At 40.8% G+C, this 27,452-nt stretch overlaps 1 protein-coding gene across 1 annotated transcript in view; it reads left to right on the top strand.

The window, feature by feature from the left end:
• Cd109 (CD109 molecule) overlaps positions 1-27,452 on the top strand; it is a 106,546-nt gene that overhangs the window by 57,007 nt on the left and 22,087 nt on the right. Inside the window, exons 17-26 of the mRNA XM_055602473.1 lie at positions 152-212; positions 4,603-4,744; positions 6,131-6,248; positions 9,488-9,601; positions 12,741-12,959; positions 13,744-13,888; positions 15,073-15,249; positions 22,927-23,008; positions 25,168-25,396; positions 26,485-26,650. Coding sequence (XP_055458448.1) covers positions 152-212; positions 4,603-4,744; positions 6,131-6,248; positions 9,488-9,601; positions 12,741-12,959; positions 13,744-13,888; positions 15,073-15,249; positions 22,927-23,008; positions 25,168-25,396; positions 26,485-26,650 — 1,453 coding nt within the window. The remainder of the gene's footprint in view (positions 1-151; positions 213-4,602; positions 4,745-6,130; positions 6,249-9,487; positions 9,602-12,740; positions 12,960-13,743; positions 13,889-15,072; positions 15,250-22,926; positions 23,009-25,167; positions 25,397-26,484; positions 26,651-27,452) is intronic.

The following is a 27,452-nucleotide window of genomic DNA, read 5'->3' as shown; positions in this document are numbered from 1 at the left end:
ACACACACACACACACACACACACACACACACACACACACACACACACGTGCATTTGCCAGATGGGCTTGTGGGGAATTTCTATGATTAGAGAACATTTATACTTTGATTTTTATTTTATTTTTGTTTAATTTTTAAATTTTTCTCTCTAGGAGTGTGGTCTCTGGGTGATGACGGATGCAAACCTTGTAAAGAATAACATTGATGGTGTTTGTAAGTGAAACCTGACAACATACCTCACTAGTTGTATAATATTACCCGCAATGGGACAGGTACTTTCTGGTTCAGTATGACTGCTATGTGCAAAAGAGTTGACTTAAAATGTGTAGGAATGTGTAGATTATCTGAATAGGACTTGAGCATGTAGAGATTATGGCATCTGTCCAGGATGCTGAGGGTAAGGAGTGGAGGACACCACCTATTGTATCCTTGGCTGAGGGTCTTCTACTGTTTCACCACAAGAGAGACTTAAACTCTCAATAATAGGTTTGTCTCCTGGCAGCTACCCAAGTGATGGACATTCATTTTCTCCTGTTCTGTCTCGGAGTAAGTAGCCGCAGTAGGGGTCAAGATGTTCTTGGCCATTTTTAGATCACGCTGAGGAGACGATTTGCCGATGGTTTGAAGTTCAAAATCATCAAGCACCACTTTCAGCAATCCCTAATGTCACCAATTCCCCTTTACATCTAGAGTACTATGTCTTAAGTTTTGATACCCTTAGTATGTGAAAGTCCATCTAACTTTATTATCTTTTGATCACTACTATTCACTACTATACTATCCATATAGCATATTGTTTAAGTAGCTCAAGATGCTTCACTCATGCTTGGTGCCTTGGTATTTTCCGTTTATCTTATCCCTTAGATAGTGATGAATTATACCTACCATATGAAAGGCAATGGGTGTCCGCCTTGGGCTAAGGGGTTGGAACAAGACACAAAAAGGCTGTGCCAGGGCCGTGATGGGGTTACAGCATGCAATAGGAGTACCGAAGGGTGCCCAGGGGCAGAGCAGAGAGCAGAGTTGTCTCTTAAACTTTTTTAAAGTTTAAGCTTTTTGTTTTGTTCATTTTTAAAAATAAAAAAATTGAAATTATATAATTTTCCCTTTCCTTTCCTCCCTCCAAACCCTCTTATACAGCTCTCCTTGTTCTCTTTAAAATTCATGACTTTCTTCATTTTATGTATATGTATGTGTGTGTGTTTATGTATTCCTAAATAAATAAATACAACCTTCTAAGTCTTTATAATGTTACTTGTGTTTATATGTTTTCAGGGCTGACCATTGGTACTGGATCACCAATTGGTGTGCTCTTCCCTGGGGAAGACTGTTTCTCCTACTCTCAGCATTTCTTAGTTGCCTGTAGTTCTTTGTGTAGGGCTGGCACCTCCTGGGCTTTCCCTGTCCATATTAGCATGTCCTTGTTTAGCTCATGTTTAGGCAGATGTATTGGTGAGAGTACGGAGTAACTTCTGACATTCCTAGAAGAAAAGACACAGTCTTACTCCGTGTTCCTCTGGGTCTTACAATCTTTTCCTCACTTCTTTCTAGAGTGGCTGGACCAGTCTACAACCCCACTAACAGTGGCTGAGGGTTTTCCACGATATCCCTTCCATTCTGACTGGAATAAAATGAAATCTCAAAGTTGTTTTGATTTTTCACTTCCATAATTGCTGGGGACAATGGACATTTTTCCTGAGGAATTTATTAGACTTTTTTTCCTCTTTTGAAAACTTTATTCAAGTCGCAGGCCCTGGAGTCGGTCAATTGTGATTTTGAATCTTTGTGTCTTGTTCTTTGTATTTTCTGGAGATTCTCAGTCAGATGTATAGCTGTTAAAAGTTCTCTCCTATCCTGTAAGCCTCCTCCTCTTCACCCAATTGTATTTTTTTTTTCAGTCATGCTGAAGATTTTCAGTTTTATACAGTTCCACTTGCCAACTGTTGGCATTCCTTCTTAGGCAGATGGAGGTTCCTAAGGAAGTCAGACAGTCTTCCTACGTGTATTTCATATAGGACACTATGTTTCTTCTAGCAGTTTCAGGTCTCACAGTTAGGTCTTTGATCTAACTTTGGTGCAAGGTGATAGATGTGGATCTAATTCATTCTTTTCATGTGAACATCCAGGTTTCCCAGTTTTATTTGGTGAAGATGATTTCTTATGTGTGTGTGTATATATATGTATATATATATATATGCACACATATATATACACACACATATATGTATATATGTATATATATACATATATATACTTTTTTTGCAGCTTTGTCAAATATGTTGAGATATGTTCCCTCTAGTCCTACATCTCTAAGACTTTTATCAGAAAGGCACATTTGATTTTATTATGGGCTTTTTTTTTTTTTTTTTTTTTTCATTGTTGAGATAATCATGTGGACATTGAATGCATTGCTCCAGGCCTTTCTGGCTTAGGAAGTTTCTGCTGGGAAATTAGCTGTTCTTTTGATGCTTTATCCTTGTTTTTACCCTTGCAGCTTTCAGTCTTCTTTGTTTAGTCTATATTCTCAGTGTTTTAACAATGGTAGCTGTGGGGATGTTCTTCTCTGGTCTTTTCTCTTTGGTATTCTGTGTGCTTTTTGTATCTGTATGGGTATATATTTCCTTACGTTGGAGGTGTTTTCTTCCATGACCTTGTTGAAGATCTGCTCTATGCTATTGACTCAGAATTCATGCTACTCAGAAGCAGAGTAGATGTGTTTCTTAAATATGTTTTAAAATTTTTAGTTAAAGATATTTCAGGTTCTTTGAGAATGTGTTTTGACCATTATCTTCCCTCTCCAAGCCCTCTCCTATCCACTCCCTTCTCTACTGACCTGCCCAATGTTATGTCTTTTTTCTCAGGTCTGTGGCTTTGTACTGGAGTGGTTGCCTCACCAAAGGGTCCACTGCAAGAGCCATGAATGGTCTTAACGGCTGATCTCTTCAGCTCTGTTATAATGTGTGCGTGCGTGTGTATTTCAAGGAAGCTTCCAAGGTAGTAGCAGGTTTCCATTTGATTGAGTGATGGTTTGTGTAATTTCTCCATCTGCCTAATCCTTCTTCTGTCTTGTCTTCCCACACCCCACTGTGATTTAACCTTCACGTTCCATTTTTCCCCTTTAAGCCTTTATGCCACTGCTTCTTCCCCCTTCAAAGTGCCCCCGGTACCCTTGCACCAATTTCCTGACCTCTGTGTGCATTCCAGATGAAACATACACATCTGAAGATTCAAAGCTAACATCCGAAAATGAGAGAAAACGTGAGAGAAAGCTGTCTTTGACGCTTTCATATCTGCCTGGCTGCCAGCTGTAATCTTGATTTCCTTGTCCACTGCCTCCTAAAATATTTTTTTTCCAAACCATTTTTTTTTTCATATCGATGCCAGAGTTAACATTACAAAACGTGGGTTACTTTGTTTTCCTTTATTTTAAACCTTGGTGCTCATAATTTACAAAATGCAGTTCAAAGCTGTTAGTATGATTTGAATATTCAACATCTGAACCCATTCATTCTTTCTTCTCACCGATGCCATTGTTACCAAATACTTACTGTCGTATTCTGGAGATGGATTTGTACTTGGATCAGTTTTCTTTTCTGCACAGGATGCCCTTTATCTTAAGAGTTAAAGAAAATGGAATGCCAGCAACTCACTGCCAAAGGAATAGTTATTTTCTACTGAAATTCTTTTCAGCTTTCAGATTCCTTGTAAATTTAAGTATTTTCTGTTTAACAGACCTTCCGTATTATCACCCCTCTATGTTCATTGCAATTTTTATCCTTTTAAAAACATAACCCTTTCTTTATTGCTTTTCCTGAGACTCTTACATTAACACCATAATATAAAACAAAGTAAATTTTTTGTATAGGCTTTAAAGGGATTGCATTCTAGTCACCTTCATAGCCTAGGTACCTACTTGGTACCTACACACTATGGTGTTATTTTCTGATTTTAAATTAAAAAAATTGAGACAGGGTTTTTGTACATAGGATTGGCTTTCTTGAAAATTACTGTGTAGACCAGGCTGGCCTTGAATTCACAGAGATTCCGCTGCCTCTACTTTTTGAGTGCTGGCATTAAAGGTGTTCAAATCCACGCTGGCTCATATTTTGCAATAATTTTAGACTTACAGAGAGTGAAAAAAAAAGAGTTAGATGACCCAAAAGTCTATATGTACTTTTTAATGCAAAATGAACTGACTGTAATGGCTCAGCCTGAAGAAAGCTATCAAGGAGCTTTTGAAGAAGTGTATAAAAATCAGAGGAGCATTTAAAATGTGACTTAACTTAAATTGATATAATAATTTAATAACAATATAATAATTTTAATGAATTAAAATAAATTAGGCAACCCTAAGTTTTCAGTTACTGATCGTTGGAACAGAGAAGATTGAGAAAACATTTTTAGCTCTGAGGTCATTGTCCATGTGGTTTTGGTAAATCAGACCAAAAGTCTGTTGTCCAGGCTTCTTCTTCAGAAAACAGAGAGCTGAACAAGATGAAATCTTAACTTCATTCTGCTGCAAGGTTGAGGGTTCTGGGAGACATGCGCAGTTCTTTCTCTCTGGTGCCTTTTCTTTCCTCACTATTGGCATCGTTTATTGCAGATGACACCGCAGAGTACGCTGAGCGGTTTGTGGAGGAAAATGACATGAACCTGGTTGATTTTCAAGACTTTCCTTCAGTCAGCAATCCACACGTCAGGAAGCATTTTCCAGAAACCTGGGTTTGGCTGGACTCCCACATGAGGTAAAGATCTGTAGAGGTCTTTGTCCATTTATGTTTTGCTTAGAGTATGCTTTGAATAATGTTTTCCTACTTTCCAGCGTGTTTTAAGCATAAATGTTGTGTATCACTGAACTAAGCAGATCAAGGGGTTTAGGTTTAGAAGGGTGGGTGATTGGCTGTAATGTTTGGGGTTTAGAATGATGGTGATTCCCACTAACGGTAGTGTTTGGCAGAATCACGTGCAGATGGTGGCCATAAAGTGTCATCAAGGAAAAGGCTTTTAAATAGGATGGGTGAATTAAACTTCCTTGAAGTTTCCTGGTTTCTGTTGGAGGAAAACCCATAACAGAATAGATAGGGACCCAGACAAAACCAAACACCCACAAACTTATCTGTAAATTAAGAGATGAATATTTTAAGTAAAGCTTGAAATAAGATATGATAAACATAATGAAATCTATACACCTAAAGAAGATAAACAAGAAAGAAGACCTGAGGTAAGATGATCAATCTTTACTTAGAAAGACAAATTGGATGGGCACTGGACGTAGGAGAAAACAAGTAACAGGACAAGAGCCTACCCCAGAGGGCCCCTGAAAGACTCTACCTAGCAGTGTGTCAAAGCAGATACTAAGACTCATAAACAAACCTTTGGCAGAGTGCAGGGAATCATATGAAAGAAGGGGGAGTTAGTATGACGTGGAGAGGATAGGAGCTCCACAAGGACCAAATATATCTGGGCACAGGGGTCTTATATGAGACTGTTTCTTCAACCAAGGACCATGTATGGAAATAACCTAGAACCTCTGCTCGGATGTAGCCCGTGGTAGCTCAGTAACCAAATGGGTTCCCTAAGTAAGGGGAACAGGGACTATTTCTGACATGAACTCAATGGTGGGCTCTTTGACCTCTCCATCCCCCAAGGGAGGAGCAGCCCTGCTAGGCCACAGAGGAGGACTTTGCAGCCAGTCCTGAAGATACCTGATAAAACAGGGTCAGATGGAAGGGGAGGAGGTCCTCCCCTATCAGTGGACTTGGAAAGGGGCAGGGAGGAGATGAGGGAGGAAGAGTAGGATTGGGAGGCAATGAGGGAGTGGGATACAGCTGGGATACAGAGTTAATAAAATATAACTAATAATAAAAATAAAAAAGTATTTTAAAAAGTTTGTGAAAATATAGTAGTTAATTGAGAAGGTACGAAGTTTGTAGAAAGATTTTTTTTGGAGTGTGCAAAGTATGATATTACAAACTTTCTCTTGAGAAGTTGAAATGCTCAGCTATTTTAAACAGATGTAAGTGATGTAAATATGAAAATTAAAACTTTTCTAATGATTGTTAGTTATGTTGAGTTATTGGAGATTGTGAGAAATCTTGGTTCTATAATGTCTGCATTTGTCTTGACTACAGATCCAACGTTCGCCAAGACTTTGAAGTTACTGTCCCCGATTCCATCACTTCTTGGGTGGCTTCTGCTTTTGTGATCTCAGAAGACTTGGGTCTTGGGCTAACAACTGCTCCAGCAGAGGTAGAAAGAATACTGGCGGGGGTGGGGCGGGGCGGATCAGAATTCTAATGAAGTGAGGCTCAGAAAATGATTGACTATCTATCCATTGCTTTACTGATCATGGTTTACTGTGACTTTGCGTTTTTGCCTTCATCTGTGTCCACATCTTTGAAAAATTATTATGGTATTATTATTTATAACTTTATTTATTTTAATTTCTGTGCATTGGCATTTTACATATGATGACACATATGTCTGTGTGAGGTTGTTGGATCCCCTGGGACTGGAATTATAGACAGCTGTGAGCTGCCATGTGGGTGCTGGTAATTGAACCTGGGTCCTCTGGAAGAGCAGCGAATGCTCTTAATCACTCAGCTCTCTATTGATTATTATTATTATTATTATTATTATTATTATTATATTATATTATTGTGTGTGTGTGTGTGTGTGCACGCACACCAGAGCACACACATGGGGCTCAGAGGGTAACTTTGTGGAGGCTATTCTCTCGATTTACATTTACATGAATTCTGGGAAGGGGAATTTAAGTCAGACTGCCAGGCTAGACCAGCGGGCACCTTTACCCACTGAGCCATCCTGCTGGCCTTGTGTTAAAATTTTGAATCTAAGTTATATTAAGTTGATAGATTTGGTCATAGGCTAAAAATATTATTACTTAAACATTTTTACTTTTTACCTTCCAGGTTTTTATTTCATTCTTTGAGGCAGAAGTCTTTTAGTCAAATCAGAAAATGCAGACCTTGTTCTTTTGAAAACGAGGTCTTCAAAAGAATGCCTGTGTATAAACTCATAATGTAAGAGCGTGGTGTGCACCAAGTGGGGCTCAGTTTAGTGGGCCCACATTTTCTGTCTTTACTGTAGGTTATACTCAGTGTTCAAAGTTTTTATTCACAGAAGGAAATACTAGAGTAAAATTGAATGTTTTGTAAATGGTGCTTATTTTCGGAAATAATAAATGCATATATATAGGCAGTTATCATTAATTAAGGTAAATGAATCACACTCTGCTAATAACATTCAATAATTCATGTAATACATCATAAGTGTATCTAAAATATTCAAATTTAGGTAGTATAATATTTTATACAATTTCTTACATTGAAATTTTAAGTCACGATTTGCCTAATTTGCCCTTTTCAGCATTTTGTAAGCCTTAATTTGCCTTATCACTTATTTGTAGACATTTCTTCCTAATTATCTAACTCAAGTGATTACTCTCATACTTATTATTTCTCAAAATTTCAATATTGAATTAATTTTTTAATTTTATTACTAGATATTGGTCACTACCTTCTCCAGGAAAAAGTTCCATATTATGATCAATTTAAGATAATTCAAGCATTAATATGTTATGCATGACTTTGTCGATAAGCAATACTATATATGAAATGAATTCTTTTATAAGCAGAAATTTCCTTACTCATTGCTGGAAACAGAAAACCGCATATCATTTTTATTATAATTTACTTGTAAGCTTGTAGTAATAGAGAAAAATTGGCCTTTTGACTAAGATCAAGGGTAACATTTTAAAATTTTATGTATATGAGTGTTTTGCCCACATCTATGTTTGTGCACTGTGTGTGTGTCTGGTGCCCAAGGAAGCAAGAAAAGGGTGTTAGGTTTCCTGAAACTGGAGTTGTGAGCTGACTTGTGAGTGCTGGGAGTCAAATCTGGGACCTCCATAAGAGCAGAAAGTGTTCTTAACCTTTGATTCATTTCTCCATCCCTTGTTTGGGTTATTAAGTTTACTATTGACCTGATGGACTAACTTACAATGGACAGATTACTTCAAAGATGAGCACAATTTCTCAAGGGGTCTCCCAGAAGACATTGCTTCATGTCTGTGCTCAAATTTCCTCACCCTTTGTTCCTAGTTCCTAATAGGAATACCAGGATCATGAATGGCCTTAGTCCAATAGCTATCACTCCTATTATACCGGAAATCCACTATACCAAATATTTTGTGTTGCCTTCTTACTAGTTCTAAGTGAAATTTGTAGAAATAAAAGTGCTTTGGGTTTTATTATGGAATTTTGGTGGAAGCCCAGGTCAATAAACAGATGGTTTTAATAGTGTGGGTATCTAAGCAAATATTCAATATCTATATAGATACCATGGCATCTTACATTATATGATCTGTAGAGTCATATGCACCTAGTCATGTTACAGTGTCCCAAATAACAAACCACATGCTCGTAATAAATACATCAAGAATCATGAGGAAAACAAGACAGTAGTTGCTCATTGTTTGCGACAACCCTACTTACTGAAGAACTTCACTTCCCAAAGTGCCACGACTGTTCTTCAATCACCGAGATAATCTAAAATGTTCAGTCTGCAAATGTCCACGTAAGGCTGGCAGGCTTGTCCAACCTTTTGACATTATGAGATGGTGTTGCTCTCTGCAAAGTTCACACTCGAGAAATATGCAATCAAATTACCCTCACGCCCTGCTTAATTTTGTATTGGGCCACATTCCGGTTGGCTGTGACATCAGGTGGCCCACAGGGACATGGGTTGAATGTACCCACTAGAGGGACTTACTTCTGCTATTTTGAGACCACTGGCCTAAAGTAACCAAGTTAAGTTCAGGCAGGGGAGGGGGCGTGGCCTCTCCTGTAGGTCTTGACAGTTTCAGAGTTGGGTTACATACACGTGTGTGTGTGTGTGTGTGTGTGTGTGTGTGTGTGTGTGCGTGCGTGTGCGTGCGTGTGTGCGCGCGCACGCACGCGAGAACACATGTAGGCAGAAGATTACTGGGCTGGCCACACTGACATTTCCCCGTGTGAGTCTCAAACAGGTGCTGTTTGATTGGACAGTACTTTTGATGCAAATCGTGGAGTCAGTATAGCCTAAGGGAGCAGCAGCTTCTTTTGGTGTCAGAGAGAATGGAATGTGCCTCTGGCACCCTCACTTGTAGTAGTTACAGAGACTTCGGAACACCATTTAAAAAAAATAAAATAGGAGCACAGCACCCTTATGGGGGTATAATGATTGCATGAATAATTTATGATGTGCTTACTAGGTCCTTAATACAGTACAGTAATTACTATGTTAAATATCAGTCAGGTCAGCTTGCCACCATTAATTTGGTGTAAGCTGTTGATGGGTGAGGGCTGATCGGCAAGCAGATACCTCCAGGTGTTAACGGCTGTAAAGGTTCTGTGGATGTTGGTCTTACATATAATGTGAAGCATCTTTCTCTGAACCCAAACATGTATTCATTATGTTCTTTCTAGCTGCAAGCCTTCCAACCATTTTTCATTTACCTGAATCTTCCCTACTCTGTTATCAGAGGTGAAGAATTTGCTTTGGAAGTAATCATATTCAATTATTTGAAAGAAGCCACTAAGGTAATACGTTTAGATTTTGTTGATTATTTACACTCATTGATTGGTTGCATAGTAAGTACTTGAGCATCAGGATAACTAAGCATCTTTAAACCATCTTAACCATTTTTTTGGCTTATATATGTTCCTATTGGTTTTTATCCTTTTAACTTGGTAATTTGAACTGTTAAGGGAAATGTAATTTACTCTTTGACAATTTCATAATATAGCCACATTAACTTCACCCTCTTTCAGTCTTCTTCCTCTTCTCTCAGTAGGTTCCTCTTCCCGTATCTATGTCTTTTTCTTTTTCTTTCCTTCTTCTTTCTTTCCTTCCTTCCTTCCTTCCTTCCTTCCTTCCTTCCTTCCTTCCTTCCTTTTTTTTTTGTACTGTGGCCAATTTGCCTTTAACCAGGGCCATCCATATGATCATGTGTGTGGTTCACCAATCGCATTCTAGCGGTGGCACCAATGAAGACAATGACTCTCCTTCTGATAGCTTCTCAAGGATGGCTGGACCCTTTGAGGTCCAAGTGTTGCCATGGATCTCTATTCGTTGCTTTGTCCGAGGCTGAGAACAGCACTAGAGTGGGCCTTAGATGTAAGCAGAAGGCAGGTGTTTGCCACCACGACTGTGTTCCATATTGCGCCAGTGGGTATTTCTTGCCTGACAGATTGGGGTTGTAGCATGCGAAATCCACACATAGGTAAGACCATTGATAATTATTCTCCCAAAGTTGCCCAAGTAGCAGATTTTGGCATTAAGAGGGCTAGTCAACAAGGGGGAAGCTTCTGGTTGAGTTGTAGCATGATTCGCCTTAGTAGTATAACTAAAGTATGTGGTATCTTCAGCAATAAGGTCTTAACCTCTGGTGGGCAACCAAAACAATGGCAATAACATGGGGGTCCTTTGAGCCCCTTTGACTGACAACTAACAACTCCCTGACTAACCGACATAGGGAAGACTCACGCATCTGACACTCCTCCATGCATTTTGCATTTTGCTGGGAGACTGAAAGTCTACACACTCTGATAGTGATTTCTTCTGTTAACTAACATCTGGGTATATCATTAGCATGTATATGCACATTCTCTTAGTTTTCCAGTACAGACCCTTCCGTTTTGCCAGGGAACTTCCTTTGGGCCTTGAGGATATGCCTTTCTTCCTTCCACCTCCCTGCATTTCTTTCTGGCCTTCTTCCATATCTAGAATGTGGTTTTTCTTCTCATTACCATTTTGTACCCACTGCAGCTGGTAAGAATTTATTCTCCCTGAGGTAGGTTGCAGCCAGGATTCCTTTCCCAAGGAACCTCACCCGCTCTGTTATGTTTTTAGTTTCCATGGTTATTCCGTATATTATGTTTTCAGGGAAATATTTTGTGAGTCATATTCCTGTATCCTTAAGCAGTCAGTTTGCTGCAAGGCAAGGATTGGGACTTAACTACTGTTTGTGTTGCATTTAGAGTTGCATTAGCCAAATGGTTTAGTTTTCCTCCCTAAAGTAAGTAGGCAGAGGCTGATAACTTTATTTTATGAAATGCTATAATTTCTTGGAGTGTATACATCTGCAGAGTAGATCAGAATTTTTACTTACTTTTTCTTGGTGTTGGAGATTAAATAGGCACAAGTCAGCCACTGAGCTAGGTATGCTTTTAGCGCCATTGTTTTGTTTGTTAACTGCTTTTCAGTGTGGTCAGAATGTGACTGTGTTACTGACAAGATCCAACCAGACACCCTAATATTGAGTTTACTGCTCACTAGCAGATAACTTAATAAGGTGATTGCAGTTTCTCTAACTATCTTATGAGAATCATTATTATCATGTGAACAAATTATTGTGAGGAAATAATTTGGAAAATACTTTGTGAAATGTGAGGTCCATGCTGATTGTGGTGGGACACACAGTCCTTGGGAGGCAGGGGCAGAGGGGATTGTTGCAAGTTTGAGGCTAGCCTGATGGACATGATGAGTTCCAAGCCAGCTAAGGGAGCTCTAAACAAGTGGTTCTCAACTTTCCCCATGCTGTGACCCCTAAATACAGTTCCTCATGTTGTGGTGCCCCCAACCATGAATTCTTTTCATTGCTACTTTATAAATGTAACTTTGCTTTTATGAACCGTAAGGTAAATATCTGATATGTAGGTGGTCTTAGTTGACCTCTGTGAAAAGACTGTGTGATTCTCAAAGAGGTTGGGGCCCACAGGTTATGAACTCCTGCTCTAACCCCCCCCCCCACACCTCTGGGAACAGTAATGTGCATCTTTAATCCCAGCACTTGGAGTCAGAGGCAGAGAGGCAGAGAGGCAGAGGGGCAGAGGGGCAGAGAGGCAGAGGGTCAGAGAGGGACAGAGGGTCAGAGAGGGGCAGAGGGGCAGAGGCAGAGGCAGGCATAGCTCTGGTCTCCATAGCAATTTTCAGGCATGCCAGGACTACATAATAAGACAAAGCAAAGCAAAACAGAACAAAACAAAGCTAAATTAATTGAAACAAAACTAGACTAAACTAAACAACTAAACTAAACTAAACTAAACTAAACTAAACTAAACTAAACTAAACTAAACTAAACTAAACTAAACTGCACTGCAAAAAGCTCAAGCCTGGAAGAATACTACTTAAGGAGAGTAGATACTTTGGCATTTTAATAAAAGTTTGTAAATATGATATGCTTCAGAACTAATTTATTAACCATAATTTTCACGGAATAAATTTTTGCAGAGACTCTCAGTAGATAAAAACAGTATTTTAACCTGTTTGTCTCATGCTTCTCTAATGGGACCTGTGTCTCCTAAGATGTCACAGTGAAGTCAGGAGGTGGTGAAACTGATATTTGAAGTGACCTTTTTGTACAGTCCTACTACTCAATGGCTTTGTGTAATGAGAAAGATTAGTGGAAGGACTGTAAATGAAGACAAAAAAATGCTTTTCCCCAGATATATCTTGAGATAGAAGAGGTATGCATATAATAAACCTGTTTTCTCTGATTTCCTTTTCAAGTTTTCCCCTTCTTGGCCTCATCTTTGTCCTATTTTTTTTTTTCTGGTTCTGAGTCTCATACTTGTAACAGCACTTAAAATAGCGATAGAATTTACAGAGACCATTTTATTATTATTAATATTATTATTTTATAGAAAACTTTCGGGTTTCATTTTTTTTTCCTCCCAGGTCATAGTACTCATCGAGGAAAGTGACAGCTTTGACATTCTAATGTCTTCAAGTGACATCAATGATACCATATACCGGCAGACTATTGTAGTTCCCAGCGAGGATGGGATTACTCTGCATTTCCCTATCAAGCCAAGAAGCTTGGGAGAAATTCCCTTCACGGTGAAAGCTGCCTCACATGCTGCTTCTGACACTGTCACCCAGACAGTTTTAGTAAAGGTAAATATTTGGGGTTTAGATGGTTACAATGGAAACAGAATTGGAACTGAAAAACAAACAGGAGATGGCGCTTGTGTCGAATTTGTCAGTAATCCTAAAATGCCCTCTTCTCCACTCACCTGCTAATGCCTAGTTGTTGTCTCATCTGTGTGTAAAAATGTAATACACATGTTATAAAAATATTGCCATTTCCCTCTTTAAATTTGAGCAGAAGCATGACTATTATGAAGATCAATTATTTTTAAGTAGTCATTTACACTCACAAACTGTGTTACATTGGGATCCTGTTGGATCATGGTCAGGTTGATAACATAGAGTAGGGCATTTTGGAACTTCTCAAAGTAGATTTTGTAGACTGTTATTTTGAGAGGACATTGTTTATAAAAACACAGCTCAGCACAGTGATGACCACTCTTGTTCTGGGACGGAATTGCCTTGGATTTCAATCTCTGTCTAGTTAGTGATTTCAGTTGAGGTACTTAGCGATTCTGTTTGGATAACAACAGATGAATCTATTCCCCTAAGGTTTTCTCTGTCATGTTTTCACCTTTCCCCCTTGTCATTCCCATTCCCATTCCAGTTCCATGAAATGCTTTCTTCTTAGCTAGAAAGTAAACGCCGAACATGTTTGAAGTCAGAATCAGGATATGGTAGGTGGTAGGTAGGTAGGTTGGTAGGTACTGAGCAGCTTTGTCTGTAGCAGACTAGATATTTGTCTTCATATCTGCACGCAGTTCTCTGTTAGCAGATAAGCAGATGCTGTGCTGTGTTCCTTTTCCCACAGGCTGAAGGGATAGAAAAGTCATATTCACAATCCATCTTACTGGATCTGACTGACAACAAAGTACAAACTATCCAGAAAACATTGAATTTCTCATTTCCTCATGATACAGTCAATGGCAGCGAAAGAGTCCAGATCACAGCAGTTGGTAAGAGTAGTGTGTGTCGCCACATACTGGCTGATTTGCATTCGATAATATATTTTTCATCTACTTATAGCTGTGTTTTCTTACTTAGCCCCAATGGGAAGAGATTGTGAAAGGCGTCAAGGGCTGGAATTTAGATCAGCACTTTTCAGCATGGAGCATGCATGTGTGTGTGGTGGTCTCACTTAACATGAAGTTCTGATTTAGTATGTCTGGGGTGAAGCTGATCTTGCCCTTCTTCTTTCCTTCCTTCCTTTCCTCCCTCCCTCCTTCCTTTCTTCCTTCTTCCTTCCCTCTCCTCCTTCCTCTCTCCCTTTATCTTTCTCTCTTCTTCCCAAGATGAAACATTGGGCTTTGCACTAGGGCTAGGTAAGTACTTTACCCATGAACTATGTCATTGTCTTTTTGTTTTATGAGAGAAGGTCTTGGTATGTAGCCCAGGCTGGCCTTGAAATCCGTATCCGTGAAGCTCAGCATTTTTGCAGGGATTATGGGTATGCATCACCAAGCCTGGCTGGAAGCTTTGATTTTTCTGATGGTGTACAGATACACTGTGAGTAGTAAGACCACACCCACTGTGGCTAGAGGGAGCCGTGTCTTCTAGGAAAGAGTTCCTGGACTCTACCTCTGGGCCACTGCCGAGGATCCTCAACTTACATAATACACTTAAAAACACAAATGTTGGGGTTTTTCTCTAAACCTACCAAAGTAGAATTTCTTAGACTATGGTTAGGTTAAGTGTAGTTTGAAAACTTTCCACCAGAGAATCTGGTAAGCAGGGCTTGAGAACCCTTGCCTAGAATAGTTTTCCATGCCAGATTCTAGTAATTACAGTAGGAATGTCACTTCCTTCTAGTTCCCTTCCAGTAACCTAAAATGCTTTTGAGTTAAACACAGCTTTTTTCCAATGCACCCGAGTCTCCTTCTGAAGAATTAAATGTCCTGATGTTTAATCCCGATATCTCTTTGACATTTTGATTTAAAGGAACACTTAGTTTATACCCTATCATTATTTAGGCAGAAGCATCCTGACTCATCACATAATCCACAGTGCTCTTGTGATTGGCTTTCTGCTCTGTCCCACTTGCTTCTGTGACAAACACATACACTGAGCTTGAGACTACCTGCCGCCAGCATGTGAGAACGAGTGAGCACTAGCCATTGAACCAAATGTTTTGTGCTTTCAGGAGATATCCTTGGTCCTTCCATCAATGGCTTGGCCTCCTTGATACGGATGCCTTATGGTTGCGGTGAACAGAACATGATAAACTTCGCCCCAAATATTTACATTTTGGATTATCTGACGAAACAGAAGAAGCTGACTGATAATTTAAAAGAGAAGGCCCTTTCATATATGAGGCAAGGTAAGCGTTAATGCCTGCCTTTACTTGTTAAAAACTTGTTTGTATTTCTTTACAGATCAGGATCTCCCTAGGCCATGTTTGGGAATGGGTGGACGTTGTGTCTGTCCATGACTGGTGGGATGAGTGGCCGTGGGGAGGTGTCAGTTGCCTTCCTAAAGCCAAACTGATCCCTAACTGCTGCTAACTAGAAACTCCTTATAGTCACAGAACGGTGTGCATGAACGGATGCTTGCACCTCTGGAGGTGGCAGATGTGGCGCTCTGAGCCGTGGGAAGTGCTCAGCTTTGGTGCTGATCCACTCACGGCAACCCTAACACAGCTGTGTGCTGCCCGTGCCGCAGGCAGTGTTCCAAGCACTCGCCATCTGTTAGCTGAAGGGAGCTGAGACACGGGGAAGTTATTAAATAGCTTGTCCAGGGCCATGTGACAAGCTAGTGGCAAATCAGGGGTTCGGACCCAACATTTGTGTTCAGAGTCCTTGCCCTCAGCATCCGTGGCTAGAGAAGTTTCTTCTTCTTCTTTTCTTAAAGTATAATTTGTTTTTATTCTTGGGAATTCCATAGATGTATACTATGAAATATGATCATAGCATTTCACATTTCCTTCTCCAATTCCCCTAGTATCCCCCAACATGTCCTCCTGGCTTCATTTTTTTTTTTTTATTAATTCAATTTACATCTCAGTCATAGGCCCTTCTTACCTCTCTTCCCAGTCCCAATCTCCTTTCTGCATCCCCCTATTTTTGAGCATAGGAGAGACCCCTACCCAGACACCCCAGCTCATTTATTCACATGAGGACGGAGTTCATCTTCCTCCCCTGTGGCCTGGTAGGGCCGTCCCACCAAGAGGAAGTGATCAGAAAGCAGGCAACATAGTCCATGTCAGAGCTACCCCCACCCCCTTTACTAGTGGGCTGACATGAAGCCTAAGATGCCCATCGGACGTATCTTTTTGGGATGTGAGCTTTGCAGTACGTCTATCCTGTACTCTATGACTAAAATCCGCTTATGAGTATATACCATGTGTGTCTGTCTGGGTCTGGGTTACCACATTCAGGATGATCTTTTCTAGTTCCATCCATTTGCCTGCAGATTTCATGATTCCCTTGTTTTTAATGGCTGAGAAGTATTCCACTGTGTAAGTGTACCACAGTTTCTTTATCCATTCTTCGGTGAGCTGTTTCTGATAATAATAACAATGTGAATTTTGAGTTTATGAAATACTGCAAAGTCAACCCCAAATAACAGTCTTAGTTTGCTTTTGCCTGAAGGCAAGCAAAGAGTATGATATACACTGTGTAGGAAACTCATGAAGATGGGAAGGATTTATACAAATGACAGGGAAGTGCTTACTAAGCACAATCTGGGAATGTGTAGTTCATGATAGTCATGTGTGTGTCTCTGTCTGTGGTTACTTTTCTCCTTCCTCTTCTGCCTTCCTCACCTTCCCCTCATCCTTCTTCTCCTCCTCTTCTTAGATGAATGGGTTCAATGCAAAGAAAAAAAGCACACCACTTGCCCTATGTCCATGTTCCCACCGATTGTCAAGCTCAAGTAATGTGACTGTTTTGATATGAACCTTCATTTTAGCATCTCTCATTATACAGAAAACTTTTTATCCCAAACTACATCTTCTGTGATAAGAGAAAGGATAGCTAATCCTGTTGAAAATCTTTATGTGTTTCATTCTCACACACACACACACAAAAAAAAAACCATGATAGGTGCACTACTATCTCCATATTATAGGTGAGGGAGTTGAGGCACAGGAAGGGTAAATAAGGCATGGAAACCTCAGGAGATGAGCTGTAGATTCCACGAACCCACAGGATGTCCAGTGTGCAGTGTTCTTGGATTTTTAGAAAGAAGCAATAGGTTAGAAAGATGAGGACCCAGAGTTGGACCAAGATACTTGAGTAGGTAGACTGTCTCAGTGGGGGTTCGGATAAGGCACTAGGGGAGAAACACAGAGTGCTGCTTGGGACAGGAACAGTAATGGTTGGAATCTGCCCGGTCAGATCACATCAGTGTGAGCTGTAAGGTACCAGTCCAGGTGCAGCAGAGCAGGACCCTAGAGTTATACAAGGAGTGAGGCAGTGAGAGGGAAGGAGAGGCAGAGGCCACCAGGCCTTGGGATCCAGGCTCACGTGAGGAGGGGATAGGGTCTAATTTTCCTCTCACCAGGAGCACAGTGATGCTGACCTTCCGGCTGGCTCTTCGACCTAGGAGCTGATAAGTCCCGACCCCGCAAGTTCTCAGAGATCTAGCAGTTGCTGCTTTTCATAGAGAGATACTGATTTAAAAATGCCATCATTTAAACCCGTTTAGAGATCATTTATCTGTTAAAGGTTTACACACAGGCACTGTTATTTTCTGAAAATTCTATTATAATTAGCTATAAGAAGGGGCCTCACGCGCTGTCTGTGGCAAAGTGGCATGTTGATCTTCACATCTTGGTTTGACAGTCATAGTAAGGAGGTGAATGAAAACAAATACAGGGGGGTGTTAAAATTTAACACTGTACCTTTTGAAAACAAGATCCCAGTTTGTCCTGAGATTTATTAGTTTATCTGGTTTCAGCTGGAAAATGAATGCAGATTACATTACCATTTATAACTTGATATGTATCCGTTGCTAATCAAATATATTTCTTTTACATTTAATGAATGTCTGCATGTGAATGTTTTGTACACACGCATGTCTGTGCATCACACGTGTGTCTTGGTGCCTGCAGAGGCCAAATGTCATCAGATCTCCTAGAACTAGAGTTACAGATGTTTGTAATTTACCAGGTGGCGTTATGAACTAAATCTGGTTTCTCTGCAAGAGCAGCAAATGCTCTTAGCTGCGGGGCTGTTGTCCCAGCCCTTTAAATTCTATTTTGGATGGCCTGAGCCACTTGAAGAGCCAGCACATCCCTTGGAGGTGACTTGGCTCATCCTGTGACGTTTTGCTCAGGGTTACCGCAGCTCAAACCCCAGCTCTTGCTTCCCCAAAGGCAGCACTGTGACACACATCAGTTTTGGCCCGGTTGTTGTCAAAGCAGTTTTTCAAAGCCAGCTGGGGATGTAGCTCATGGGTTCTGTTTTTGCCCAGCATGAGTGAGGCCCTGGGTTTGATCCCCATCCTGGAAACAAAAAGGTTTCAAGTAGCCCTCTGGGGCTGTCTCTCCTGACGCTTAGTGGTTGCTAGAAATGCACATTGACCAGATGGAGAGAAATCTTAGGTCTCCGAGGCACAGATAGTCTTCCAAGTGTACAACATGGTGACCTTTCTTGCTGTCATGGGAGAAAGGGGAGAGTAGTCATTAAGGCACCAGCCATGGGCTCTATCTTGAGTCCATTTGCTCAGCCTCTCAGAGCCTCAGTTTCCCACCTACAAAATTAAATAAAAGCTGTGCTTACATGGCTTTGAGACACTAGGAATTAGACTCCCTGTTAAGTATACAGATAGGGAGAAAGGTATGGCTAGGTAACAAAGGACAAATTTCCAAGATTCTACCTCACCGTCCTGACTTGAGGCAAAAACCTGGCTTCTTAAAACAAAGGCGTTGAAGGCTTTTGTCTCCTACCGGCAGGACGCGCCACGCAACGTCTCTGGGCCAGTCATCTATCCTATCTTTCTTCAAACCGATTAACCCTAAATTAAGAGAAAAAAAGAAAGCTTAGACGCTTAAAAATCTCCAGCCCTTGGGACTGGATCTTTCAGCTTTCTGAGTAACCCACTCTGTTCTGCAGAGGGTCTTTTTTTCTGCGTGCCTCATCCCCCATAAACAACTTTCTTCAGCTTTTGATTTCTGTCGGTGGTGTTTGAGATTTCTCTGCTGCTACCTGTCATGCTTCAGGTTTCCCCCACTATTTAATTCTTTAATTGGCAGAGGGAACAGGCCCAATCAAGAACCCCAGACTGTCATTTTGGGCACTCGTCTTGGCTTTCTTAAGATCGTACCATTGCATTGGTATGGCTTCATTTTCTGTTCTCCACTTAACATTATTTAAAACCACCTCGATCGTCATCTGTATTAATACTTCGGGTGGGTTCTCTGTCGGATCCCTTCCTCACCATATCACGTGGGCACTTCAGTGAGTGCGGAGTGGGCGCCCGGACGATCAACGTAAACTTCTTGGGCTTTTGCGTTCATCCTTTTAGCATGAGGTCAGGTCCAGGAGTGTTCTGACCCACTTCCACAGCGCACTGACCGTTCTACCCAGCCCCGGCCCATTCTTAACAGCTAGGAAGTGCGATCCGTGTTTCTGGCTTGCCCAACCAGATTCCATCTGAAGGAGAAGGTGAATGTTTCCTGACGTCACTCTTCAGTGTCACATCAGCGTCTCATGTCAGAGACTGCCTTTTCTAAGTCTTGTTAAATATAGTGTAGTTTTTGTTTTTAAAGACATTAGTGTAGCTTTGGTGTGAGTTGTGATTATTTAAATGTCACGTAGGAAGAGCGCAGTGTCTTACTTAAGTCTTGGTGGCCCAGGTGTCCCGTAACCAATAGCTCCATCACTGAATGAAATACATTTTTTTTTTCTGTCAAGAAAAGAACTGTAAAAAGAAAGCATTTCTGACAATTACTGGAAATCCTGATAATTGAAGGGTTAAACTGCTGATTTCCTTCAGACATTTAGATATTTTTTTTTAGCATGTTATCCAGAAATTCAGTTTTATTTTATTTTTCTGAGTTAGAGTCCATGTCAGAGATAGCCCCTGCGCCCCTTACTAGGTGATCCACAAGGACACTGAGCTGCCTATTGGCTACATCTGAGCAGGGAGCCTGGGTCCTCTCCATGCATGGTGCTTGGTTGGTGCATCAGTCTCCACCAGACCCCTGGGCCCAGATTTGTTGGCTCTGTTCTTCTTGTGGAGCTCCTGTCCTCTCTGGGTCCTTCTATCCCCAACTCTTCCAAAAGGCTCCCTGCACTCTGCCCAAAGCAGAGTGTGAGTCTCAGCCTCTGCTTTGATCCTCTGCTGGGTGGAGTTTTTTAGAGGTCATCTATGGAAGGTTCCTGTCCTCTTCCATCTTTTCAGCCATGCCCGGTATTTTTTCTATTTGTCCTTCTGAATGAGAATGAAGCATCCTCCCTAGGGTCCTCTATGTGACTTAGCTTCGTTAGGTCTGTGGGTTGTAGTATGGTTATCCTGTATGGCTGATATCTGCTTATAAGTGAGTCTGTACTGGGTCTGGGTTACCTCACTCAGGATGGACATTTAGAGCTTTTTAAAATTACATTTTATTTATTTGTATTTTGTGTATGTAGGTGTGGTAGCATATGTGTATAGAGGTCATAGGACAACTTTTGGGACCTGATTCTGGTCTTTCCCATGTAGATACCTACATGGGAATTGAACTCAGGTCTTCAGGCTTGGCAGCCAGTGCCCTTATCTGTTTAATCATCTGGATGATTCTTTTCTTTACACATTTAAATTACAATGCCTGAAGTTTCTTTTCCATGTGAGAATCAGACTGAGTCTAGTTGAGGATATGTTTTCCTCTGTCAACACAGTCTCCACCTTCTCTTAGAACTGAACCCTGGGAAGGTGCTGTACTGCTGAGCTATATCCCCAGCTCTGCTTTTCTGTTCTGTTTTGTTTGTTTTGGTTTTTGTTTCTGTAAGCAGTACTTTCATCTTTAATTTGATGAACTGTGACTACTTTACGTTCACAGTTAGTTCAGAGAACTAACTCATGACCCAGAAAAGTTTGCATCTTATCTGGATTGTAAATGGCAGTTTATTGGTTGTTATGCCAACAGGTTCATGACTTCTGCATTTTAATTTTCAGAGATGTCTGATAATTCTGACTATATTATTATTTTACAAACCAGAGAGCCATATGTATAACATTGAGCTTGAAAGTGATGTTCTTATTTCTTTGTAAACTTTTGAAGAAAACCAAGCTTTTGACTGGCTTATCTATCATGATGAAAAATCTCCAACTTAGGTAACTACAGAAGAATGAAGATTGTTTATGCTAACAATAAACGTCACTGCCGTGCCATCAGTATCCTTTTCTACTAATTGAGTAGAAATTAGGCCTGAAGTGGGCAGGAGCTTGGAGGACAAGCAGCCAAAGGTTCTCTAAGCATTCATGGTCAGCATAGAATGAGAAAGGGGGTCTCAACAGAGATTCCCACAGAGAGTCAAACCAGCTCTTATCCCAGGCTCCTCTTCTTTCCTTTTTTGTTCCCCGGGAGCAGAGCTGGAGGTCTGGGGTCTGTTTTACTAATCCACTTTGACATGGACTAATACATGTTAGTAACACAGCTAAAGGTGCTGCAGGAAAACCTCCAGTTTTCCTCTGGATCGGCTGCCCTCAGTGAAGGAATGAGGCTAGTTTTTTTCACTGATGGGTGATGTTGGAGGACATCTGCCTAGGTAGTTTCCATAAATGCTAACCTCATGCCTTTATCTCAGCTCTGACCCATTTTATAGTATCTTATTAAAAAAGCTAATAATGACATCACATCTTAGGGTTATTAGACTCACCCATGTTAATACTGATAAGGAGCTCTCACAGTTCTTCGTACATAATGAATACAAAACCAAGATTGCTATTGAACTACTCAACAGTAATGTTTTAGGTATAAACATAAAGATTATAATCCAATGTTCCCTTCTTAAAAAAAAATATATATATATATTCTTTTTACTATCAGTCTCAAATATCACTCTGAAAAACAGTGTTCTGTCTTATACATTAATCCAGAAGCTCTCAGATGCAGGGTTTCTAGTGGAAAAGCCAAAGGAAAAAAGCTCGGGTCTTCCCAGAAGAGGTAGAGTGTTCAGTGAGTCCCACGAGCTTGTCACACGATTTTAAACATGGGACTTGGAACTCTTTGCATGGCTTTGCAAAAATGAATCAATTTCTCTTTGTTTGGGAATCATTTATTTGCAAGTATGTAGCTTCTGTTTTCATTAAAGCAAATTCATTAACTTCACCCTAATATACTTTTTTGTGTGTTATGTATTTGTGTACATATGCTGTATACGCGGGCACACGTATTCACATGTGGAGTCCCTAGGCTGACCTCAGGTGTCTTTCTTAGTTATATCTCCACCTTGTATCTTTTTGAGACTGGGTTTCTCACTGAGCCAGAAGCTTGCTGACTGACCAGCAAATCCCAGGTGTCCGCACCCCCATTCCTGGAGTTACAGGTGTATGCATCTAATCCCAGGTGTTCTCCAGTGTCCGCACCCCCACTCCTGGAGTTACAGGTGTATGCATCCCTCTGTGCTCAGCTTTCTGGGTAGGTGATTGGGGTCTGAACTCGGGTCATCATGCTTGTGTGGAGCACTTTATGACTGAACTGTCTCCACAGCACCCCTAATTTACTTACGTAGTAATATGTCATCTGTGTGCTTGTGTGTGTGCTTGTGTGTAAGTTTGAAGTGTGGAACTGATATCAAAGCAGACCAGTTGGTTTTATTGTTTGGCCTTAAACTGTAGTTATGATAAAGATGGGCAGTGTTTTCCTGAGATAGCAGACAGTCTTAGATAGCTAAGCATCGAGACCCTTCCGTTGAATTCTAGGAGTAAGTGAGGCTCGGCCTTGGCTTTGCCTGCCTCCAGATGAGCAGAAGTGTCTTTGCTATCACTTCTCATTTTCCCTGTCAGCCAATGTCACCCACACGAAGGCATAGCAGGTGGACTGATTACACATGGATTTTTGTGTCTTCAGGTTACCAAAGGGAGCTTCTCTATCAGAGGGAAGATGGCTCCTTCAGTGCCTTCGGGAATAGCGACCCTTCTGGGAGCACTTGGTGAGTGATTTCTTTTCTAATTGAACAATTTTGTACCATGGGACAAGTGTTTATTAGGCTACAGTGGCTGTGGGGCTGCCAGACATTTCTTATCTGTGTGGACACTGCAGCTGCGAGACACAAAGCATGCCTTTCATAGAGGGCATCTCATAAACAACAACAACAACAAAAACAGTTCTAAAGCATTTGCAAATCAAGTGCTTTCTATTTAGAAAAGGAAAAAAAATACAACCCCTCTTTTCTTTTTGAGGGGAAAGCTACAACAAATATCCTTTAAGATGGCGGTACAGATGACAAGAAGAAAAATGCTACTGTGACATCGTTCTTGCCATAATCTGATTTATTAGTACAAGAGCTTTATTAAAACAGTATGTGTGATTTCTTTAAGGACATGTTTCTTGAAAAGTAAACAATAACGAGATTGAATAATGAATATGCAGTGTCCTCCTGCATGGAGTCCCCATGGTTGATTTGGGACAGTTAACCTCATCCCTTGTTCTGCTCCCCTTCAGGACTCAGGGAGATCTCCTCTGGCTGCCTACAGTGGAGCGTTAGCTACTGAGTGTGTTCACAATGCTCAGCTCTGATGAGACATAGCGCTTTGGATTGTCTCTGTCAGGAGTCAGGGTGTCAGTCTGCAAATAGGTTTCTATTCTTTGTTCTTCACTACTGTTCTTCCTGGGCGTAGTGGCTCATGCATGTAATCCCAACACTTTGGATGTGGAGCTAGGAGGCCTGAGGCCAGCTTGGGTTGCATACTGAGACCCTGTCTTACCTTTATACCTCTCCCCACAAATGTATCATGGTTCTCTGAAGTGTAACCCAGTAAATAAATACTAGACATTTTTGCCATGAGAGAGGTTCTTGTTGTATAATCTCTTCCCTTTCGCTTTCCACTTTTCTTTCTTTTCCTTAATATCTATCTATCTATCTATCTATCTATCTATCTATCTATCTATCTATCTATCTTTCTTCTCTCTTCGCTTATTTTTCTTCCTTATCTTTATTCTTTTTTTCCCTCTTTTTACAAACCATTCCTAGGGCTGGGGAGAAGGTACGCTTAGCACAGCACCTGCCATGCAAGCATGAGAACTGAGTTTGTAATCCATAGTCCATGTAAAAAGTGAGCATGGTGACATGTGCCTGTTACCCCAGGCTTTGGGTAGGAGGGCTTGTGACACAAGCAGGTCTCTGATGTTCATTGGCCATCCAGCTTGGCACACCTGGTAAACTACAGGCTCAGTGAGATATACTGTCTCAAAAAATAAAGGTAAGAGCGAAAGAAAAAAGCTGAGGAGACATACAACATTTACCTTGGGCTTCTACACAGGTACATACATGCCCCACACATACACACATGAACGTGCAAACACACACACAAGTACACACAAGTTCACACACACACACACACACACACACACACACACACACACACACATACATCCCTTTCCTAGATTTTGGTGGGTGGGTCATCAAGCAGTGTTGACCTTAAGGCTACAGTTATATAGGACTGAAAACTACTCATTTCTATCATCTAAGTACTGAACTTTGCTTGTAAACTCCAGATGCTTATACAAAGCTGTGGGCTGACATGTGTGAAGGTTGTGTTGGTGTTTTTTTTTTTTTTTTTTTTGTTTTTTTTATTTATTTTTTTTTGTTTTTTTTTTTTTGGTGCATTCCAAGAACAGTTAGAGGTGTGTACCACTGGGCAGTTTAACCATTATGGAAGGTTGGATTTTCAACTTGTAAGATACTGGGACAATATTATTTCTGTTTTGGATTTATTTGTTTCCTCCTTAGAATTGGAACCAGGGATGGCTGTGAGCCATCATGTGAGTGCTGGGATTTGAACTTGGGTCCTCTGCAAACGTCACCTCTCCAGCCCTATAAGATTATTTCTAAGTAACAATTATATGATTCCTTAGTTCATTTGCAAACGTGACATTTTGTGAATTGATCTTCATTCCTTAGCCAAACTCTAGGAGAACCAGGTTCACCAGCTAAGACAAGTTTTACATGTAGTTTTTTTTTTGCTGTCTTCCCTTTTGTTTTACGCCTGGGGAATTTTCTGAGGGGGAAACCGTGTTTTGTTTCACGTGCTCAGCGTGAGCCCCGAGACTTACATGGATATGTGCTTTTTTCCTTTCTTTTTTTCCAAGGCTGTCAGCATTTGTTTTAAAGTGTTTTCTGGAAGCTGATTCCTATATCGATATTGATCAGAATGTGTTACAAAGAACATATGCTTGGCTCAAAGCACATCAGAAATCCAATGGTGAATTCTGGGAGCCAGGACGAGTGATCCACAGTGAACTTCAAGGTGGCAATCAAAGCCCAGTGACACTTACAGCCTACATTGTGACTTCTTTCCTGGGCTACAGAAGGTATCAGGTACTGCTTTTTTGTTGTTGTTTTGTTTTTTTTCTTCTTCAGAAAATAGAAGGAAAGTGGGTCTTGATGGGTCAAATACAGAAAGTACATAGTTTTACGTTGTATTTGAAATCTGCACTTGGATAGCCCTGGGCTTTGCATTTGGGACATTTGGGAACAAGTTCCAAAATTTGAAGAAAAATAATAACTCACTCTTATGGGACTCTGCAAGACTTTTTAACATATGTGTTGTGCTTTTTACTGGGAACGGAAGTCAGTAATGTTTCATTGTTAGGAGGAAGCATGTACTTTAAAGTTTGGGACTGTGTCCTAGTAAGTCGAGGTGAAATTTTTTGTTTTTTTTTTTTTAAACTTTGCTAAGGATTGAGCTCAGGGTGTGGCTTATAAGAGGAAAGCACCCTGCTAATTTATGTCCTCAGTCATTTTGAAGGGTTTTGTTTGTTTGTTTTTAAGATCTTTAATCTTTTAGGGAGGAATTGCGGTGTCCATTAATTTAGTGAATACTACTTACCTCTGAACTCCTGTGGAAGGGGGTGTGGGTGTGTGGATGAGAATGGATACGTGTGGAGAGGTAAAATGGTCTTAATGTTGCCATAGAGCTCTCTGGCTGTTTGATGCCTTATTGTTTATTGAACCCTATTTCTCAACATCAGTAGCCATTCTCTTTATTAAACTCTATTTTCTCAGGTTAGTGGTAGGCCTGTGCAAGGCAACTGTTTTTTTTTTCTCAGTTTAAAGATTCAATTCCTAGGGTTATGTATGAAGTATATTTCTGATGCTTTATTTTCTTTTGCCACTTGGACTTAAAACACTCAGCAGGATAAGATGTTACACGAGTTATTATTATTACTATTTTACTTTTTTTAAAAGAATAGTGTCTATTTAGTTATAGCAACTGAGCATACTGTTATTTTCAGATCACATAGCAGATACTTCAGTGTCAATGAACATTGTTGATTCCCATTGCCTACACTGAGGTCAGACACTTAACAGGTCTGAAATAATTTTTTTTTGAGTGGATGTTTCAATGTGCTTTTCATTTACATGTGGAGAAGTAATGAAATATGTATGTTTTTTTTTCTTCTAAGCCTAATGTCAATGTACAAGACTCTGTCAAGTTTTTGGAGTCTGAACTCAGCAGAGGAATTTCGGACAATTATACCTTAGCGCTTGTAACCTATGCCCTGTCTTCAGTGGGGAGTCCTAAAGCAGAGGATGCTTTGCGTATGCTGACTCAGCAGGCAGAAAAGGAAGGTAATGCCTGGGACCCTCCTGAGGCGGATAGAATGTTGGGCTTCCTGGAATCGATGTGAAAAAAGCTTGTACCCTAAGTATGACGTTGATAACATTTGCATGGAGAGGATGAGATGAAAAATGCTGAGCAGAACAAGACCAGCATGGGATCTGCATGTTATATCGCTCTTTGCCTCCCTAGGACTTGGGGCATTTTATGTATTTATGTATTTGTATATGTATGTATGCATGTATGTAGCCATCCATGTACATGCAGTGCCCACAGCGGCCAGTAGAGGGCAGCGTATCCCGTGGACCTGGAGTAACAGTTGGTTCTGAGCTGGCAGAAACCAGGAGCTCTGGAAGAGCAGCCTGTGCTCCTAACCACTGAGTCAGTTCCCCAGCCTGGCACCATCTTTTAGATAGGTTCTCCCTTGAATTTCCCCTTTGAGTTAGTCACTTTGGAGTTTCTGGCCTTGCAGCACAGGCGTTACTTCTCCAAGAGACCCTATCACGTAGTCAGAGAGCAAAGCGTGTCTTAGGGTGAGTTGGTACGGGTGAGTAACTTCAGATAGTGTCTGCAGATGCAAAGTTCCGTTCATTCAGAAAGGGATGGCGTGGGGCTGGGGAGGTGACCTGGCAGTTATGCACAGTTGCTGCTTGGGTATGGCGACTGCAGTTTCGATCTCAGCACCCAAGTGGCTCACAAAGACCCCAGCTCTGAGGGAGCTAGTGCTCTTCTCTGGCTTCCATGGGGAACACAGACAGACAGACAGACACACACACACACACACACACACACACACACACACACACACACACA

The sequence above is a fragment of the Psammomys obesus genome, unplaced genomic scaffold (genome assembly GCF_907164565.1).
Source record: "Psammomys obesus unplaced genomic scaffold, mPsaObe1.curated_primary_1811, whole genome shotgun sequence".
NCBI classification, from domain to species: Eukaryota; Metazoa; Chordata; class Mammalia; order Rodentia; family Muridae; genus Psammomys; species Psammomys obesus.
Note: the sequence above shows the minus strand (reverse complement) of the source record. Positions and strands in the feature narration are given on the sequence as shown.